This window comes from Dermacentor albipictus, chromosome 1 (genome assembly GCF_038994185.2).
Source record: "Dermacentor albipictus isolate Rhodes 1998 colony chromosome 1, USDA_Dalb.pri_finalv2, whole genome shotgun sequence".
NCBI classification, from domain to species: Eukaryota; Metazoa; Arthropoda; class Arachnida; order Ixodida; family Ixodidae; genus Dermacentor; species Dermacentor albipictus.
In genome coordinates, this window is record NC_091821.1 from 371,061,675 (window position 1) to 371,082,223 (window position 20,549).

General features: G+C 44.7%; 1 protein-coding gene across 1 annotated transcript in view; it reads right to left on the reverse strand.

The window, feature by feature from the left end:
* The window catches only part of LOC135904077 (acetylcholine receptor subunit alpha-like), a 162,946-nt gene extending 155,310 nt beyond the window's left edge, over positions 1-7,636 (reverse strand). The window contains exon 1 of the mRNA XM_065434670.1: positions 6,346-7,636. Within this exon, the coding sequence (XP_065290742.1) occupies positions 6,346-6,505 (160 nt within the window). The 5' untranslated portion in view covers positions 6,506-7,636. The remainder of the gene's footprint in view (positions 1-6,345) is intronic.
* Positions 7,637-20,549: the final 12,913 nt, after the last annotated feature.

The following is a 20,549-nucleotide window of genomic DNA, read 5'->3' on the forward strand; positions in this document are numbered from 1 at the left end:
CCAGTGCAGGAATACGCGATAACGAAACTACTGAAATGCAAAAGTTAAGAAAGCGAAACCTCTCGACCAACCGCTTCGTTGTCAAGGGTGGCGTCAATCAAATTTTCTTTAGAGCTGAGCTCGTAGGCGTCCTTTCCTGCGTTTAGCGTCGTTATGCCTCGTCCTTCGTTGGCGTAACCGAGCGAAAGAGCAAAGCGAACGATGAAAAAGCGAACGCGAAGCGTAGCGGTGGATGAAAGACGGTGAAATCGATAAGAGCGCGAGGAGAAAAACGGAGGAAGTGACCTTGAAGTACCACCAGGTGGCACTCACGTCCGCGCATTTGTGGCAGCAGTGGTGCCGGCCGTGCGGGGGAAAGAAAAAAAAAGAATGAGAAAGCTCGCCTTCGCGCATAGCGTTCTCTGCAAGCGTTTTACGGTAAATATTACGGCCCTGCCAGTCGGCGCGGTGATCGGTGCGATGCCTCGATATATCGCGATATTAAAACATGTACACATATAGAGCTGCGCTCAAATTTCGCAGTAGGCAGTATCGTAATCTTTGGTGAACATTGTTTGTATAAAAAAAAACAAATAGAGCTGAGCGAGTAGCATTTTATTTCGTCTTACAATACAATGGTCCTTTTATTACGAGTGGTTGAGTACTAGGGATTGAATTATAATTAGGAGTGCCTTCGTCATCCGGCTATACTCATTGAATGTACCGGTGGAACCTGTAATTGTGCACTGCATTTACGTAAGTTTTTCGATTGCTAAAACTCTGCTGGCGATAACATTGACACCTTAGGCGTTCTTAGGCACTCATATATCACCTTAGCTTGACCTAATATTTGGCTTTATTGTTTTTTTTTTCAACTTTATTTGTGTTGGGAGCCTTAAATACCCCTAGATGTTTGACTACTTCACCGAGGGATCGGTGTACATAAACACAACGGACTGTGGAGCAGATTCACCCACATTACATCGTATATGTGCCCAAGACGGTATATCAAGCCTCATTCTATTGAACAGATGTCTGATTGACCTAAAGACTTGTATTCACGCATGGGAAAAAATTCCGTTATACGCAACTTGTCATATATATGTATATACGGTGATCCGGTCTGCACCGTCATATCCCACTCGCAAGATTACAGATGCCTATTAACTTAATGGGGGCCTTTCTACTATGCCAAGGTCTAACGATGTCATCTGTTTGCCGGCAATTGCCTTTATTAAGAGCAGTGTCACATGCTGCACGTGAAATTCTGCGCATTGTAGGTAAAGAGCCAGGGAATTGAATGGGTGGCGCTGTCCAGGGGTTGCGCGGTAAGCTGGAGTTGAAAGTTTCTAGGTGTGACTTTTGATGGACCGACTACACAGGCATCTCAAGTTCTAAAATTGAACTTAGAAGAAATTAAGTTAAAGATACTTCAAGCAGAAAAATATACGTTGCAGAATAAGTGAATATCTTCTGACGCTCTCAAGCAGCACTGGTGGAGGCTCCATGAATGCTATTGTGCACACGTATGCGGAAATTCGGGAGGACCTTCTACGATAGCCTTCATATACTATAGCGCATTTTCCACTCCAACACAACTGCTTGAAAGAAAGCAATCAGAAACTTGGCGTGTGTTTACGTTCGTCGAATTCGTAGGCTCGCAGGCTCGAAGGTTCGTAGGCATCTCGACTACAGGAACCCCCACAGGAAGCAGACGTCGTTGGGCGCACATACTTCTCCAGTAGGAGTTTATTAGAGCTCGTGCGTGCATTGTTGATAGAGTGTCAGGGAACGCAACAGCTTCAAGCTGCGTATGCTTAAGTACGCAGCTTGCTCCCTTGGACCTATCAGATTCCTTTATAATACCGACCGAACCACCTGAAAACTCACTTCCTGACTGATCTTCACGTCAGTGCCTGGATTCAAGAGCAACACAAATACTTCTGGGTCAACGTAGCCGTATATCACTCTTGAGCCTAATAAAAACTCCTACAGTGCTCACCATCACATTTAAACTGACGGCTCTGTTCCGTTCAGGTCCTCTGCCGTTAGTATGTTGATTCTGTCAGCAAGTACTGCTATCTGTGCCATGCTCCACCACTGAACCTACAGTTACTGAACTAGATGCAGTGAGGGTAGCGTTTCTTCATGTTTAGAGCCATAAAAAATGGTCTTGGTATTTTAGCGGACGCTTGAGCGGCCGTGAAGTAACTGATGTCTCCATGCCCACCGGAAGAACTCGTCAGTGATGCAACTGCGTGTATACTAAAACCTACAAACTGCATCACAGTGCTCCGCTGCACTGTATTGAATTCATTGTGCCATACAAGACAACTTTAACGCTTACCACGCGGCCGGTACGAAGCAACGCAGCTCGACAAAATCGATCCAGATACTGCTTTCTCGAAAGTGCAGGTGACTCTGCTATCCACCGTCGCTTGGCGTCATTCTCGGCGGTCTCTCAAGTGTGACCCAATCATTACAGTGCGCTCCCAAATATAAGAGTGACCCGTATTTTGAATATTCTATGGCGCGAGTTCACTATAGGAACAAACAAATATGTTATCATCGCTACACAATCAACTTGGACTATAGGAACAAACAAATATGTTATCATCGCTACACAATCAACTTGGACTACGCGAAGTACATTTAGCACGGAACTCAATGGGCAGACTCACCAATGTGCTCTTTGTGTGACCTTCCTTTGAACTTGCCACATGTTAAGTGTGACTGCTGCCGCTAATTTTCAATAGTTGCAGAGAACTCGGGCTTAGAGCTTCGCGACACACTTGGACCGCGGAGAAGCTCCACCTAACCATGGACCGGGATAACGTAAAAGTATTCCACTCTGTTTTTATTTAAAAACTGCCATTATCTCCCTGTGATTTCTCAAAAGCTTTCAGACCAAGGCAATCACGAAGAGCTATGGGGGAATCGAACAATGACGGAGGTATAATGGCGGGTTTGAAATAAAAACAGAATGAAATAGTTTTACGTTATCCCGGCCCATATTTTCCACCGAGCACACGGCGTAGTATATACTAGGCAATCAGCCTGGCTAGCATCTCCAGTTTTTCAATAAAGTCAGCATATCTTTTTACATTTGAGTTCAATAACAGCTTCCAACTCACCCCCCCCCTTTTTTATTTTTAGGTTTTTCGCTCAGACATGGACTGTGTAGCGCTCACAAACCTGTGCCTTGTTGCACGCAGAGTAATAGGAAAGATCGTGCTTCAAAGACGAGATATTACGTACAGCTAGGTTTGCGGCAGTCGCTGGCTTTTCGTTCAAATTTGGAATGGTCGGTGAAGGGTTTCGATATAGATTTAAATAGTAAATGATAATGTGGTGTAGTGGGCCACATCATTTATTTTATGTTGTACTGCTGAGCGGAAGAAAGGGCGAAAAGAAACGAAGTGAACCGGACAGACGCTGATTAGTTTCTATTTCTAATGTTATGAAAGCCAACTCATCTGAAAACTTTGGCCCTGTTAGCTTGTAGCAGTCTTATAATTGAGCAGGAACCTGGCAAACAATGTGAGAATGCTTTCTTACGCATTCATTACAATACAGTGACTTCACAGTTTTAAGTTCATGCCGCGTTTGAGAAGATAAAGAACTTCTCGAAATATCGTAAGAGCAAAGATGTACTGCGCCATTGAACAAAAATGAACCCGCCGAGGTGTCGTAGTGGCTTTGGTGTTGCGCTGCTAAGCCTGAGGCGGCGGGATCGAATCCCGTCCTCGGCAGCCACCTTTCGATCGGGGCAAAATGCAAAAACACCCATGTACGGTGCCTTGGGTACATGTTAAAGAACGCCAGGTAGTCAAACTTAAACCGGAGTCTCCCACTATGGCGTGCCTCATAATCATATCGTGGTTTTGGCACGTAAAATGCCAGAATTTAATTTTTACTAGACAGAGAGATAGGTAACAAGGGAAAAGTTGGAAGGTTAACCAGACAAAAATGAACTCACAGTTAAGAACTTCCCGGAACTCGCATTATATTATTCGTGAACGGCTGTGCAAAAGCTTTTCAATAAGATTTAAGAAGAAAACGCCCCTTCGTTTCGTTAGACAATTTTATCTGTCCGCTAGAATAATTTAGCTCTTGAATAATAGTATATACGTTGGCAGTACTTCATTAACGAAATAAATTGAGGCAGGTAGGGGGACACGAGAGCAGGAGAAAAGCGTAAGAACACAGATTCAGATTAAAAGTATAACGATCTGACGTAGCACGACTAGGGGGACTCCGATTTGTTTAATTCACACGAAGCAGTAAAAGAACACTTGTTTTCATGCAAATGCTGATGCATTATGCGATGTAAAGATTCCCGTTCCGGCATTAGTGCCAGAACGTTTCTTTGTTTTTATTATGCGAAGCATATTACGAGGGCTCAACCCAGCTCCTCAGGCGCGGCGGTGACCATGAAATCACGTGACACCGTGACGTCACGACAGAGGAGAAGTGGCTTTGGCTCAACTCTTGCAAGACGGGCTGGGTGGGAATCGAACCAGGGTCTCCGGAGTGTGGGACGGAGACGCTACCACTGAGCCACGAGTACAACGCTTCAAAGCGGTACAAAAGCGCCTCTAGTGAATGCGGTGTTGCCTTAGAAACGCGCTGTTTCTAAGGCGTGCGTCTCTTGCTCAGGCGCACATTTCGTTGCCGCGCCGAACGCTGCTTTGCTCGACGCTCACCGCGTCCAATGCGGGGCGCGTAGTCGCTGCCCTGTAGCCCATTGTCTTACACCCCTTGGCGGGTCGACGGGAACGCTGTCGCGTTCCACTCTTGAAGGCGAAGAAGTAATGCATAAGTTGTTTCTTCGTCTAGCCGAACCAAATATAGCCAAGCAACAGCAGTTCACCAGGCTAAACAGTGGTTCAACAACTAAAATAAAGGCTAGTATGCTTCGCATCCTGGGCTTAACCTTACCTAAGCCACAGCCATTTTTTTTTCAATGTCACCTCATATTATCATACTTTGTTCATTGAACAATTTATTGTGTGTGGAGAAGCCGGTGGGACACAACAGTTGCCAACATATCCAATTTCATCCGGTTATACCACTCACAGTTTATGTACTTCCAAGGCGCGCTGCCCTTCATAGCGCGTTTTACAATATCAGGCAATGCCACCACTTTAATGAAAACTTACAAAATGGGAAGCGGATTAAAACGTTTCTAAACACGCGAGATTAACGGAGCGTAGAGTATGAAGTCAACGTTCTTCTGCATCGAGTCTAATAGAAAGAAATCTGAGTAAAAAGGAAACGCATATCTTCACTCTAAGAATTAGATTTATGAGAAGCAAATGCACAGCTGAGGCACTCATGATCTTTTTTTTGTTGTTGTTGTTAAGTCAAGAAAAAATGAATTTAGGCGTTTTTAGGATCGGCTATCACGAAGTTTCGAACATTACTCTGGAAAAAAAAGAAGACATACATGTGAAAGTAACAACATACACTACACACGCTACAATCACAGGCGCATAAAGTGTCACCGAAGGCACCCCCACCGGGAGCGCCGTCTACATATTTGGTACAGTCACCACATCACACTAGGAGTTTCTCGCAGAACTCATCAAACGTAAGGGACCTGGAAACATGCACTTTTGTGAACTCGTCTGATGACAAATAAACACTATTATCATTTCACTGACTGTCGCATTGAGGAAAACGGCATCATGGTTTTTTGCACCAAGAAAATATCAGAAAAATAAAAGGAGAAAAAAAGACGAAAAGGAAGAAAATCTGGCCGCAAGACGGCAGGCGCAGCTGTCGAAGCTAGGAAATCCCGTGTCGATTGCAATAAATCCTTAGTGTTCACTGTGTCAACACTATGGGAACGAGTACAATGTAATACAATTGCGACCGAGTGCTGGAGCTGTGTTTCCTAATTTATTGAGCACTGTTGAGTAAAAATTAAAAAGGCAACCCATCGATGCCACGCGGCGGGTTACATATAGCGAATAGTAATCAAATCTGCCATTTTTCTCCTAGACATCCCTCGTAACAGGCGCTTGCTGCTTGCACCACCCCGTCTGAAGGGGAGGGTGCATGTAGGGGTATTATATAAATGTGGAAAACTGAAAGCGTGTCAATATCTCTCTTTGTACCTTGTAGATCTATGGAACGAAACCTATTTCACAAAACATTGCTCATCATGGCATCGATGTCGTAGATTTCTCTACTGGTGCGACAAAGAAGCTGAATTTCTCGACCGTTCGCTTACGCTGCACCGCGCTGCAGTTAGCAGTGAAAAACTACGTTGCTTGCGTCACTGGTGGTTTCGGCAACGCCGAAGACATCGCAACGCTGTTTCTATTCACAGCAGACCTCACAAAAGCTGTATCCACTCACCGAGGTTCGTGGAGAGCAGGGAGACGGTCCACAAGCACACGTATACGACGGCTGCTCTAATCAATCCCCATCGGGACATGGTGGTGGTGGTGGTGCTGGTGGTGGGGGGTGTTGCAACGGCAGCTCCTGCTTTTAAGTCTCGACGCCCAACATCGACCATCTCTGCAACACGAAGACTACGGGTTCTCGCGGCGAGGCAATCGCCTCTGACAAAGAAGACAACTTGCTTGACATTGTCCTCCGCAAACTTTTCGCCGCCACGTCTCCTTCTCCGTACCCCTTTCAATCACTGCGTCGGATGCGGGTGCTCCTTCTCCTCCTCTATCGCCGAGTGCACTGCGATGTCGCTTTCGAGCTCGGAAACGTACAATCCAACGACCACTGCACTCTCGATGACTTGAACTTGAGGACTTGGGCGTTTTCTTTTCTTTCTTCTTTTTCTACGTAGCGAAATCCCCTGGATCTCCAAGAATAAACTCGTCGTCGAAGCCGAACCCCATATTTATATAACACAGCTTTGGTTACGTATCTTTGCTTCAAACTCGCGCGACATTTTGGTCCCTGTGCGGACTATCCTTTTTGGCTTCCAAACTACAAGATGCTGAAGGCAGGCTTTTGAAAAAAAATATTTACGAATATTACTTGCTCGGTCTTATATTCAAGCCTTCATATACCCACCGGTTAAGCTTAAGGACAAACAACTCTAGGCGCGGGAAATGCTGACCTAACCAGGAAGTCGAAAGTAAGCAACTTAAGATGCCTCAGCCACCCTTTCGAAGAACAATGCCGCAACGCGGGCCGGAAACTTATGCCCGTAAAAAAAAAAAAAGAAACACTATGCTCTCAAGTTTCGACGGGTGAGATATAGAGTCAAGCGGAAGCCAAATGCGCAGGAATATTTTGTCGCAAGTTGTGTATCACGAAGTAGCAGGAACGCGAAGGAGAAAACTTGCGTGCGGAGAGAGGCGAGTAGGAGTGTCCGTCAACGACGAAGCATATTGTTTCTTCCAGGCTCGGAGGCGAAGAGGTGACGTGGGCTCCGCAGGAGGAAGAGGCAGCACAGCGCGCGATCGGGAGGCGCCCGTCGCAGCAAGCGTGTCCTCGCGGACGAGGCGACGGACGGGCTTTGAGCCGAGGTTCGCAGGGGCGGCGGAAACCGCGCAGCCGGCGTGCGACGCGGGGCCGTGATTGCTACGGGCTCCGCTGTAGGGCGCTGCGTCGGAAAGGTATGGAAAGAGGGAGCGCGCCCAAGAGGGAGCCCAGGGGTGGCAGGAGGCGAGGATGCAAAGTGGGAACACAGTTATTGGGACAGCGAAATATGAAACGCAGACCGAAACGGGATATGCCGCGTTTCCGGAAAGGTGATATGTTGGACAGGACGTACGTATAGGGAACCGAAGCGTCGCGCGAAGGTGGGTGTTCGCGTCGAAATGATTAAATTAACGCGGATGCGCACGTTAATGTCGTGGGCACCTGTGGGCGCCAGTTCGAAGGTTTGGAACATTCTGTTCATCGCTCTCTGTCTTCTTTCTTTTCGCTTTTTCTTGCTGCGGCGCGTGTCGAAGCTCGCGCCTGGTCCGTATGGCCGGCGCAGCGGCGGGATCAGCACTTCCGAAATCCGATGCACGAATACCGGAAGGCGCGCTGTTAATTTCGCCGGGGGTCTGCGTAGGGAAATCTGGCTGCAGTTTTCGTTAGCTACAGGCTAACTTCATTTGGCGGATATATGCCGGTGACGTTTCCGCCCTAGTACAGCCACGCTCAGGCTCGTCGCTCAAGTGTGTGTGCGTGTGGGTGTTCACAATGTGAAGTATGCATTAACTATAGGTCCTCAGTAAGTCATCCTAAGTCATTTTAAGTCATATCACTAATGGCGCTTACAATACATAAGGGGTTTGCTTAGCTGCACCAAATTTTTGAAAATTCGCCTATGGCAAATGTCACAGTTCTAATCCTTCACATGAAGTACCAAATCTGTATCCTTAATTGATTATGTAACATAATTATGTTAATGAACGTTTATTTACTGCTTACTTTAAGGCACAATTTTCAATCTACGAACTGTAGCTAGTGAGTTTTCAAGTCATATCCACTTAGAATGAGTTCGGAGCATGGCACTGGTTTCAAGATATGCGCCTTTAAATTTGCGGTAAAGAGGGACTGTTGTTCTAGCTAATATTTTAAGAAAACACCGCTTTATACAACGAAGTACAAAAGTAACTGGAACGCTAATGAATTTCATCAGACACATTGAAAATTTATATTCCGAAACTAGTGGTGTCCTGAGAATTCGTCCCGAGTGTACATGCCTTGCGAACCAGCCAATTACAATTCGTAAATTGAAAGTTGTGTTGTGAAAAAATTATTTCAAAATTTAATGAGCTCGATTACGTTGATTATGAAATTAAGCATTTTCATTTCTCGCAAAGGTAATGGTCGCCTCATCCTTTTATTTAGATGAAGGGTGAGAATTGAGCTATCTGCCACTGGCAATGTTTAAAGATTTGGTGCCGCTAAAAAAAAAAAAGCAACCTGATCTTGCAGGCGCTGGCAGCGTTAGCAAACATCGAAAAGATTATCTACATTTTTAGGATCTAAACAACGACGTGGAGAACCTTAGTTTCTCGGCAAAGCGCGCTGCATCATTATGCTCTCTTTCCCTCTCAATCCTGATTTTCCTCCTTCTTACCTGGTAAGCTAACCGCCACTTTCCCTTTTCTTAATGACAAACAGATATATTTGTTCCTATGTACAACTGCAGGCCAGAGCCTAACGCATCGGACAGACCTCTCGGCTTGTTTGTTAATAAACTTTCTACTCCTTCGGCAGCCGGCTAAACTAATACAAGCTAATTCAATATAACATTACTGCGCGTCCCGCCGGCCTAACGGGACTTCGTGTTTGCAGGTTCTATGCTGGCGAAACACAGTCACCGCTAAATTCAATTTTATGGAAAAATGTTATGTGCCGTGATGGAAGAAATGTCGTTACAAAGCTAGTGATGAAAGAATGGCCGAGTGATTTATTTGTTTATATTTTACCAAACTCATGAAAATGTACGCAAATGTCAGCCTCCATATATATTAGAGAAAGCGAACAGCTGCCACTATCGCTTACATTATTTATTTAAGTTAGTGGTTGATTTACAACTGCGTCGTGCACAGTGGATACGTCGTGGCAAGGGCATGTACTGCGCTTATTTACCCTCAGCAAAAGAAAGTATAAAGAGGTGAGGAATATAGTTTTTGAGGGATAAACAGGAAACAGACATGATTGGCGACGAGCGGGACAAATAGCTTAGCTGCGTGGCACAAACACTATAGAAGTGGCACAGGTTTTCTTATTACAGCCGCTGAGGCGTTCTGTCTTTAGGTAGTGCAGTTTGCGATATGTTCACTAGCTTATTTTTCACTTTAAACATGGAAATCCCGGAGTCATCCTTCCGTGCTATGCGCTTACCACTGCAAAAAAGTCGAAGTTTAGCATAACTGTCTTATGCACAGCTTCGCGTTTTTTCATACAGCATCTGCGAAGTATACATAAATTGTGGTACACTACTGTCATCATAAAATCACATGAACTCCTGCTCAGCTTACTTCAGAAAGGGAAGGTAGCACACGCATTATAATTTCGCAGTCGTTACGTTTTGTTTGAGGACAGGAGGCCGCAGATGAGGCTGCGCTGTCGTTGAGTCTAAAGCTTGCTAAACCACCAGTAAAAGAATGTGCACTGCATTTCGTTACAATGAAATTACGTTCATAGCACGTCTATAGGTATTTAATATTTAAAAAGAATTCAATATTTGAAATCAGTTGGAGTAATCGCGTTGAAGTTCTGAATACTTGGATTGCACATTATTTGCTCATTTGCTCAGGAGCAGTAGCGCGTTTTTTTCTCATCGCCGTGTACGCAAATTTACGTGGCACAGACGCTGAGCTCTTAACGAAAAACTCGGCTTGCTTTGTGCACTGAAACTGCGGCAGCTTAACTCACTCAACTCTCGGGACTTTCGCGCCTTGACTCAGAGAATACAAACTTTAAAAACAAATTATGCAGATCCCATACACACGCGGAAATCTATGTGAAGCAAAGCTTTACAGAAGCGCGCAAATAAATGATACAAAACTATGTGCCAAGCGCCCAATTGCTTATGTTCTTCAAATGCAACTTTCAACTTCATGCAATGTTTATTTTTATGTCCTACAACATTCTAAGGTATCGCGAAAAGCGCGAAACAAACCTGGAACTGGAATTATAAGACGTCGACGCCGCGATGTTATAAGGTGTAAGGGGGTGTATGACGCTTGTCGAGGTTATAATGGGGAAGAGAGTCGAATGCACAGAGAAGTGCAACGCATATGTATATGCATTTAGGTACTCTATACGCCTAAGAAAGAAGATAGCTTCGCTTCAAATAGACACCATTTTCCAGAATACGGCTTAAGAAGTGTGTCCCTATAGAGCCCTATAATGTTAATGAAGGCCACAAGTACAATAAGTGATCAAGCTGGTGAGGATTTATGCCATGCATCGAGGAATACAAACCACACACAAAGAAGCTGTAGGGCCAAGTAAATTCAGCATTTTGCGTAAAACAAATGTTGAACCATAACTAGAGTTTCGTTATTTACTGTCGTCCTTAATGAGATTATTGCCGAAGAGCGCTGAAATACCAGCTTTACTGATTAAGACCTTTTTTCCAGTACTTTTGTTGCGCTACTCGAAAGCACGCCATTTGCACGACATTTTATCCTGCTTGCTTAATTGCGAAAAATGCCTGCCTTTACATACGGCAACCCCTACTATTCCGTGCATATGAATGTTTAACCACACAAAAGGAGGCCTGCTGTTTTGATAGTGGCAGCACGGGATTATGGGCTTCACAATGCATAAAGAAAGGAAATTATATAATCCGGTTTGCACACAGTCTAGGTTTTCGGTAGTATTTCTCAAGTCTGTATTTCTCTAGCTGGTGAAACAACTTAGCCATATGTTTAATTATAAGCTTAGCGGACGAATATCTAATGTGATATTTGTGGCCGGAAAAATGGCGCGAGGAAATGCGTTAGCCTACGTATAGAGCATTACAATTTGAAGAATCTGTAAGAAAAACACATCAGTAAATAGGGTAATAGTAGCACTGAACTGAACTTTTTGGCAGAAAGGTTGACAACGTTAGTGCAGATTACGTTTCCTAAGTATACCGGAGAGGCAGCTCCTTCGCCACGGAAAGGAACTCACAAAAAAAGGAACAAACAAAACTAAAGTATATAGCGCTTTCTCGAAGTTCTTATGACGTTCTTAACAAGCCTTTACATTTCAGTCTCAGTTCAAAGCATTGCGCGTACATTACTAATCATCATGAACGTACAAATACACCTGTAGATTTGTTTCTTCGCAATTCATTTAAATGTGTATCAGCATCGGATAACAGTTTGAAAAATAAGTTTATTTTGTGTGAGGGGATGGAAGCAAACATCTTTTTTTTTTTGCTCTCGATTGGCCAATGCATCGCCAAGAACTCGTAATAGCTGCTGTTTTCGTGCTCGAACGATCCAGAAGTCATCGGAATTCAATGTGCTCACGCCCATCCGCGGTTCACCCTACCTAGCTGACCAAACAAATATTCTTCAACGTTATTTTTGTTTTTCATACTTACCACACTGTTTCGCCACACCAGGCCCCTGTAGAAAGAAGCAGGAGCTGGTGTCATTGCAAAACAACTTGGCTTACTGCACATCACTTTTTACGATTTCTCTGAGTATCAATTTTCTTAGTCCTGAAATGGCATCGTGTAATCGACCGCCTCCGCAGCGGTGCAACAGTAATTTCCCGTGAGTGCTGTAAGTTTGCCGACGGTCCATAAAAACCTGTCGCTTAGATGTGGCGCTTTCGTCCATCCTTCATAGGTATAGACAGTGACTATGCGGCAATCAACAAGAGAAGCAGAAATAAATCCTGCCGTCCGGCAGCCAACAATGCGTCGGTATCCATCTATCGGTTAATGAACTCAATCATCAAGCCGGCGTGAAAAGCAAACAAACGAGCACTGCAACATAAAGCACAGTAGTGAAAGTCAAACTAACGTTCCCGGCGTGAAATCCTGTGCCTGATATTTTCCCACAATCATAGCCAAATAATGAGAAAGGGGCTACAAAGGGAGAAAGGACACTACCCACTAGAGAGATTTCCCAAGAGTAGAAAAGGCAGGGAACAATCACTTTCCTTCGAAGTCACGCGCAACCGAGGAAAGGAAAGAGACAAAAAATGTATTGCTTGGCAAAAAAAAAAAAGGGCGTGGAACACGCCGCCGTAGTTCGCTTTGCCGTTGGCACTAAAGCGAGCGCGATCAGCTAGCTCGTAGTGAAACATAAAGTTTGCACAATGCGGAGCAATATCCTGGCAATAATTTGCTTCTGACGCTGCTTGCTGCCCCGGCGGGAAACATGGTATCGAAAGCAGTGAAATTTATCTAAAGCTCTAGAGTAAGATAAAAAAAAACGCAAATATGACAGTACTGTTTGGCAAACCTCTTTCTGTCGATGCAGCGATCAATTATTCGTTCGATGTAAACGTGCTTTGAGATGGTGAGTTGACTCCTGCTTCTCTGCGGAGGCAGTATTGGCTACCTTCAGCGGTCACGCGGCACAGCGATCGGCTGAGCCATCAGCTCCACCGTGTAAGCTGCGCGAAACACCGAGGCGGCCACTGCTATACAGAGGCCTGCTTTTGCGGCGCTCGTTTCAAACGCATCAACAGTTCAAAATTACGGTTTTAAGGAAAGCGAAGACATCTAGGCCCATTTCGGACCACCGACGCTTGAGAAAGGACGTCATATTTATGATTACGACCATGTATATCGTGTCAAAGAAGTAAACAGCACGGACATCACAGCGAAGTGCTGAAATTAAATTATGAGGTTTTACGTGCCAGAACCACGATATGATTATGAGACACGTCGTATTGGCGGACTCGGAATTATTTGGACCACCTGGGGTTCTTTAACATGCACCTAAATCTAAGTACACGGGTGTTGTCGCATTTCGCCCCCATCCAAATGCAGCCGTCTTGGCCGGAATTCGATCCCCTGACCTCCCATGCATAGCAACCCAACACCATAGACGCTAAACAACCACCGCAGGTTGCGAAGTGTTTGTCACAGCAAAGCAAGGGTGGTTACGGCGTCGAACTTAATTGAAGTTTACAAATCAGTAATGTCATGCCACTCAAGTGAGCAAATACGGCCGTAGACGTTTTTCAACTGTCATTTGTAGCTTCATTACTTGGAGCGTGCCTTCCACCTCATGACTGTAGAGGTATTGGCGGATTGGCAGGCAAGTCCTTTTTTCTTCGTTGACAAAGTGTTTCAAGCATATTCTGATATTGTCGTTCGGGCTCGAATTTGAAGGTCATCGCCGCTTTCGCATAATATAGAGCAATAAGCTGAGGCCAAACAGCGCTCATATTGAACAAATGTGCGCTAGCGTGCGCGAGAGAAAAGCTAATATACGAATACTTGACGTGTGCTGCGGTGGACTCAATCCTTGGTTCGGTTATTTTAAGCGCGAGAGAACATCGGCATGAATGAGCCCGATTCCAGTAGTCGCGTCTTGATCTTGGGGCAGAAAGAGCTGCACGTTGGCTTATTATTGCACAACAAAAAAGCCAGTGCGTACAAAGCTCCAGTGCCGAGCGCTTCTGAGGCTACATTTGACACGTACCAACCACTACGCGTCTGTTTTGGAGCGAAACGAGTTAAACAAATATCTAAACCAACTTACAACCTCGGGAATCAGTTCACGCGTTATTATGAAGTGTGGCTCATTGTGCGTTTTTACGGATGCTGCCTGCTGTTTTTTTTTTCTTTTTTTCTTTTTTTTGCATTTATGTCTTAGTTCGGTTAACCGAAATTCGCGCGAACGACACGAACCGCGACGATCCACTTCAGCCACCGGGTTGCTTCCCACGGTTTTCAAGGGAAGGGTACAGTTTGATGCCGACAACCCCTTCGCGGTTGTGACAATCCTTAACGTGAAGGAGCTGCTGAGAGGTCACGGTGAATCAATTGAAAAATTGGAAAAGGAGGCTTTCAGGCGGACCTGAACGCAGTACGGACAATGTTGAAATGGCGCTGAGGGCCTACTCGCAGGTGCTCACCGCCGCTGCTAGGTGGCGCGACAAGTACAGCCAAACTTTATTGCTGGGTGCCTATAGCAAAAACGCGGCTCATCATTAATTGTAATCAGTGAGTGAGTGAGTGAGTGAGTGAGTGAGTGAGTGAGTGAGTGAGTGAGTGAGTGAGTGAGTGAGTGAGTGAGTGAGTGAGTGAGTGAGTGAGTGAGTGAGTGAGTGAAACGAAGGAACGAACGTGAATAAAAAAATTGACAGTTGCTTAATTATTTTTACGTGATTTCAATACAAAAGCACTGTGACTTCTGTAATTAATTGGTTACGTCCATGATACGTGACGTCATACACTGTCACGTGTCCTTGAGAATTCTACCTTAATCCTCCTTGCTCTAATGAGTACCAAACTTAAAGCACCTTAATCCGCTTTAATGCATTGTATTCCACCTTAATCAACTTTAGTTTCTTTCATTGACTTCAACTTCATTCACTTTACCTCACCTTAATTCCCTTTACTCCACCTCAGGTCATCTATACTCGCTATAAGTCACTATAATTCACCTTAATTCGCTTTGATTAACTTTAATTCACATTAATTGCACACAATTACTAATATTTAACGTTGTTATACCATTTAGTGTCTTTTGTATTATTACTGACATTATACAAACGCTGATGACGTCACTGACGATGATGATATTTGGTACCATCGCTTGATCACGCCGGATTTTCTGCCTCGTGGGACTTATAATACTGTCACAATAAAAAAAAAACCACTCCATATACTCGATGTCTCTTTCCTCTCTTCTGTATAATGCATGGAGGAACCTTATGTGAAGGATAGGTGCTGGTCTGGAGTTTCTTCCAGGCCGTGGCTTCAGCTCTGGAAGGGAATGGGTGTGGTGGCGGCATCGTTCTCCTCGAAAGGCAGCAGAGTTGTAGTATTTCGTGGTGAGTGTGCAGTGCCTGCGGATTGAAGTATTCTGCCGTCTGTTGCAGTGCCCGGTGGCAGTGAACTCTGGTTGCAGTGACCACGCGATGTACACCATTCTTAATCAGCTCCTTTTTCTTTTCTTCACTGAGTGAGTCATCCTATACCACACCACGTGGGCCTGCCGAAAAGTTCCTAACGATCCCCTCATCCGAAATGCAATGCACGAGCAGTGAGGGACGGTGCTGACTAGCTCGGAATCGGAAACTCAGCGAAAACCGGTCACCTGAGCCGAAAGTGCTATCAGCGCCTCTGGAAACCTGGTCTGAAGGCTGCATTCAGCACGGGAATATTACACCTCCCCGCGCCTGATCAAAATAGAGTGCTTCTTTTTATCTCTCCCTCATGCTTCCGTACAAGACAGAATATTGCAACAGGATGGAGGTTTAAGGATAGAAGATAGAGGGTGAAGGTCTCTTCGTCGAACCTATGGCTCCAGCGACATAAATTCGACCACTGTTGATGGCTTCCTTTCTGCAGGTGCTTCCCATCTTGTTTAAAGCTTGCATTGCACACTAATGCGCAATTAATTAGCTTACATGTCCCTATGTGTTCACTATATTCTTCCATTCATCCTCTATATCATTTTCTTAGTACTGATCCACTAATATTATCTTGATTTCGTCACTCTTTTACTTGTACGTACATTGCAAGCACTTCTGCAGATGTAATCCAAGTGACAAAGCTACGCGTCGTAATGTGAGAGCGTAAGAAGAAGAAGAAGAGTCGGCGAATAGAAAAGGAAGAAGATGACCTTCATTCGTGAGCTGCTTGCTGTGAGTATTCACCGTTTCTTCATATATTCTGACAATGCTAGAAACGCTTGTATGGGCGCGGCAGCTGCGCTCCTGGAGCAATCTGTCTTTCAGAAGTGCTAAACTTGAAATGGTCTTCGCAACCCAGCGCGCAATCAGCTTTCTTCCGTCGCCCCCTTTGACTCACGGGGTGAGGAGACCAAACGAAGATGGATCTTCGTGTTGAACATATGAACGTCGTATGCTCGGCAAGGTGCAGTAATGGAAAAGTTGGCACGCCAGCATGATGGAATACGCGGAACATGAAACTAGGACAAGGAGGCTTGCTGTAGCCGCGGCAGCAAAGGGTGCGTGTGAATGGGGCGGAGTGTAATTGTTCGCAGACAGGCGGAAAATCACTTAGGCAGAACGTGTGATCGCTGTGAGACAAGGCTGTTCATTTTGTCTGTTCGTGATGGCAGACTAAAATTACCAGAGGGCATTAGTGACGGACGCCTCTTAAGTATTATCGCCGGAAGATCAAATAAAATGAATGTATTAGTGTATGTCGGGCCTTGTTCATTTATTTATTAAGTGATATCCTCTTTTATTTATCTCGCTGAATGAGGTGTGCATCACATAATCCAAGCACAAAGCTAAGCTTTCACACCACAATAGATCGATGCAGTGTTGACTAGTTCTTGCGTCACGAAATTCTTTGCGCATACTACTGACAAGCGGTATGCTTAATGTGAAGGCGCACTAGCTACCTGTGTACACGACGGTCAAGAGTCGCTTCTGTGTTCTAGGAACGTCGGATGGCTCATCTTGAATTTGAAGGCCCGCCGCGGTTTCTTGGGCTTGCTAGAGCTGGAAAAAAATTGCCGCAGTTTATAGCATTCACTGCGTAGTGTAGAATTTGTGGCAGTCAGGACTCGCTGTTCACACCCTTGTCACTCTTTACTGTCACTTCACAACGTCATCGCAACCAACCTAAAGGTCAATTCTCAATGGGTCACTAAAGTCTTCTATAGTTAAGGGAGAGCGGCAAACTGCGATTGCAATGAAGAAGTGCGTTAAGCTGCGATAAAGATATGGTTTCATGACCTTGCAAAAAATAAGTCACAATGTAATTGTTTCGTGAAACAATACGTCGTAGGTTCACTACACGCCTTGCCCCAACAACGCGGCCTCTATCAGACGATCACTGGGGAATACGGACCCGCGACGTATACCACCTCTCACAGTTGTACCTATATCATTGCTATATATTACCTTAAGTCATGACATAACGTGCCCTTTTCTCCGTGTGGGAAATGCATGTCATCGGGTAGAGTTCGTGGCATTTGTTTCCAGTGATATTTTGCTGTGCATTAGAGGTTGCGCACGTGTGGTCGCTTTTACTCCCCATGTGTCTGTAAATCACCATGAAAGCAGCAGGTGCGTCATGTCGATGCAGGCGCGGGGACTCCGAACGTATACACTGACCTATATATACTTTTCCGGCTGCGACACCCATCGCTGTGTGCGGTTACGTCGACGTTGGCTTCGGTCTGAGAACTAAAATTTGCACCTTTATGTATTTGCTCGGCGATAACTTCAAGACTGTATTAGCCTAATAGTCATGCATTATCGCGTTTCTTTTTTCTATGTTTTTTTTTGTTCCATTGTGCGCCCGCCGGGTTCACGCAATTTGTATGGCGTTGCGTTGCTAAGCCTGGGGGTGTTAGATCAAATCCAGGCCTCGGCGGCCCTATTTCAATGGGGGTGGAATGCAAAAACTTCCTTGTACCGCGCATCGGGTCCAGCTTCAAGAACCCCAGGTGGTTAAAATTAATGCAGTCTCCCCTCCCTTCCCCCTTCCCCCCCCCCCCCCGATCTAAAGTGTGCCTCATGATTGTATCATGGTTTGTGCGCGTAAATCCAGAGGATTAAACCTTTCTTTTTCATAGTTCGAAGAAATTTCCTAAAAAAAAAATCACTCGGTGCATATAGCGCAATCAGGTATGTCGAGTTGAATTATCTGAAGAAGCATTCGTTGCTTGCGCGGCAAGTAGTCGCGATTTCCTGATGGCCAGTAAAATAAATATTCACTGATTGGTTTTTTAGTTATTCGCTTTATCACACATGTTTCGATTGTGAAATTGTACCCAGACCGTAGTGAGGTGATGCCTGCTTAGCCGAAATCCTATGAATACCGCCACTTGCGAGGTATCCACCTACAAAATCTGCAAAAAAAAAAATGCGTTGTCATTACAGTCAAGAGCATCCCAAACAGGTTGACGCACACTATTGGGAAAGTGTTAGCTGGAAGGACCACGCTATCGCAGTCCATATTAGGGCGGAATTTCTCGAAAATAATGATAGATTGAGTATTACTGTTCATCAAACATGATTTAACTATCGCTTGGCTTCCATTTCACATTTGGAGCATATGCTATAATGTGAATAAATTAGTGAATATTTTTAATTAGCTCCTTGGAAATTTCGGTTTGTCGTGCTAGTACCGTCCACCAGTTTCGTAATTAGACCTGGAAAAGCGGATCACTGCTATCTATGCACAGACGATTAAAAAAAATATCTGTTAGACCCTGCCTAAAAAAATAAGAAAATAAAATAAGAAAGTAAGGCACGAAGGTCATTGGCACTGAAGATGCGCTTGCCTTAGTTTATTGTTATTTTTAAGTTATTATTTTGAGACCAGTTTGTTGACACGCAACAGTTCGTGTTACTACATACCTGCTATACGCGTCAGTGAATGAAATGGGATGCATCAGCGATTCGGGAGACGCACGCTTGCACACGTACTGCAAAATGAGAATGGAGACTAGACTCACAAGGGGACATATTTATAGACTCGTCGCTGACGGCCACTGTATAGCAAAGGGAAACAACGTGCGTAAAAGGTACTGGGGGCGATGCACTGTGGTGCCTCTTCGTGCTAGGACCATTTTAGCGAAGCAGCAAAGGTATTATGTTATTACATAGTAAAACGGGAACCTGAAATTGTGAAATTTCGCAACTTCAGTGTGGAGATGCACGTATTATGTCGCAGTGTGGCGCAACAGGGCCCATTAATGCGCTCCGTTGAGCGGAGGCAAGACCCACCGCGAATACAAAATGCATAGCGACATCGAAAATTCAGCTAGAGTATCGAACGCGAATACAGAAGACTTGAAAAAAAGATATATAGATTTCAGCGTATTGCACGTACAACTGTCTCCATATATCACTAAAACATTTCTGCGCCCTTATGGATGTGTGCAGAGTGTTTTATTGTTCCATGGCGAACACCCCCACGTTTAAGGGGTAATATCGAATCCTTGTTTGGGACCAATGAAGATATCTTGTTTTCCGACGAGAGGATGGGCGAAAATAAACAACAGGAAGTTGGTGCACGCTGTACTTGCAGGACAACTTTTGTTTGTGGACAGAATGGCTTTAGACACTGTTCCGTCTGGTTCTTCAAGCGGCGCGCCAATGTAAAGGGACACATCTATGATCATAGTACGAGCGCATAGTGATTTCTTGCCCGAACAGGAATTGAGAAACCGTGTTACTAAAGGACACGCACGCTATTGGACGGCTAAGAGGTACTGAATATCAATAGAAAAAAGTTCTCAATGTGAAACAAAAGTAGTGAGCACGAACATAGAACCGACGAAACAATTGGTCAGCTTTGTGCGTGGTACTGCTGCGCTCTCTTGAAAAGCGATCTATGGCGAAACAGCGTCAATCTCTTCTTTCGCGAAGTGGGAAATGAGACTTTTCAAATTTTCAAAGCCGGACAAGTTTACTTCTGAAGAAAAAAAATACACACCCACACACATACACCCCGCCAAGCTGGTGTGGCATCGCGCAATGGAATTTTTGAAGATAAATACAGAACGGCAGAGCCGCGTAGCACATAAGTGAAAAAATTCGCGACCACGCCTAGCACAAACCTAGACGTGGCAGAAAAAATAATGCGCTTTAAACCAGTGTTGTTATTCGCAAAATTGTTCTCACACTAAAATTGTTCCTAAGAGCATATATGTTAGCCAATGGTGATGTTGGATTCTATTTGTTTATTTATTATTGAAACATTGTCTGGGATGAAAGGGCTAAACGCAGGTGTAACTGCCTGACGAAGTCCGCCCCCCCCCCCTCTCTTTCCCACCCGTACATTGCTCATATACAGAGATGAACAAGTACACAAACGAACAATAAGGAAGTGTAAAGTTTAAATCACTGCAAACGGCAATCAAAGAAAGACAAGAAATTATGCTCGTTTGTAATTTTTACGTGCATCCTTCTCTGTAACGCGAAGCAGCCAGCAATAATTCAGACAAACAATATGGCGTCCAGAAATC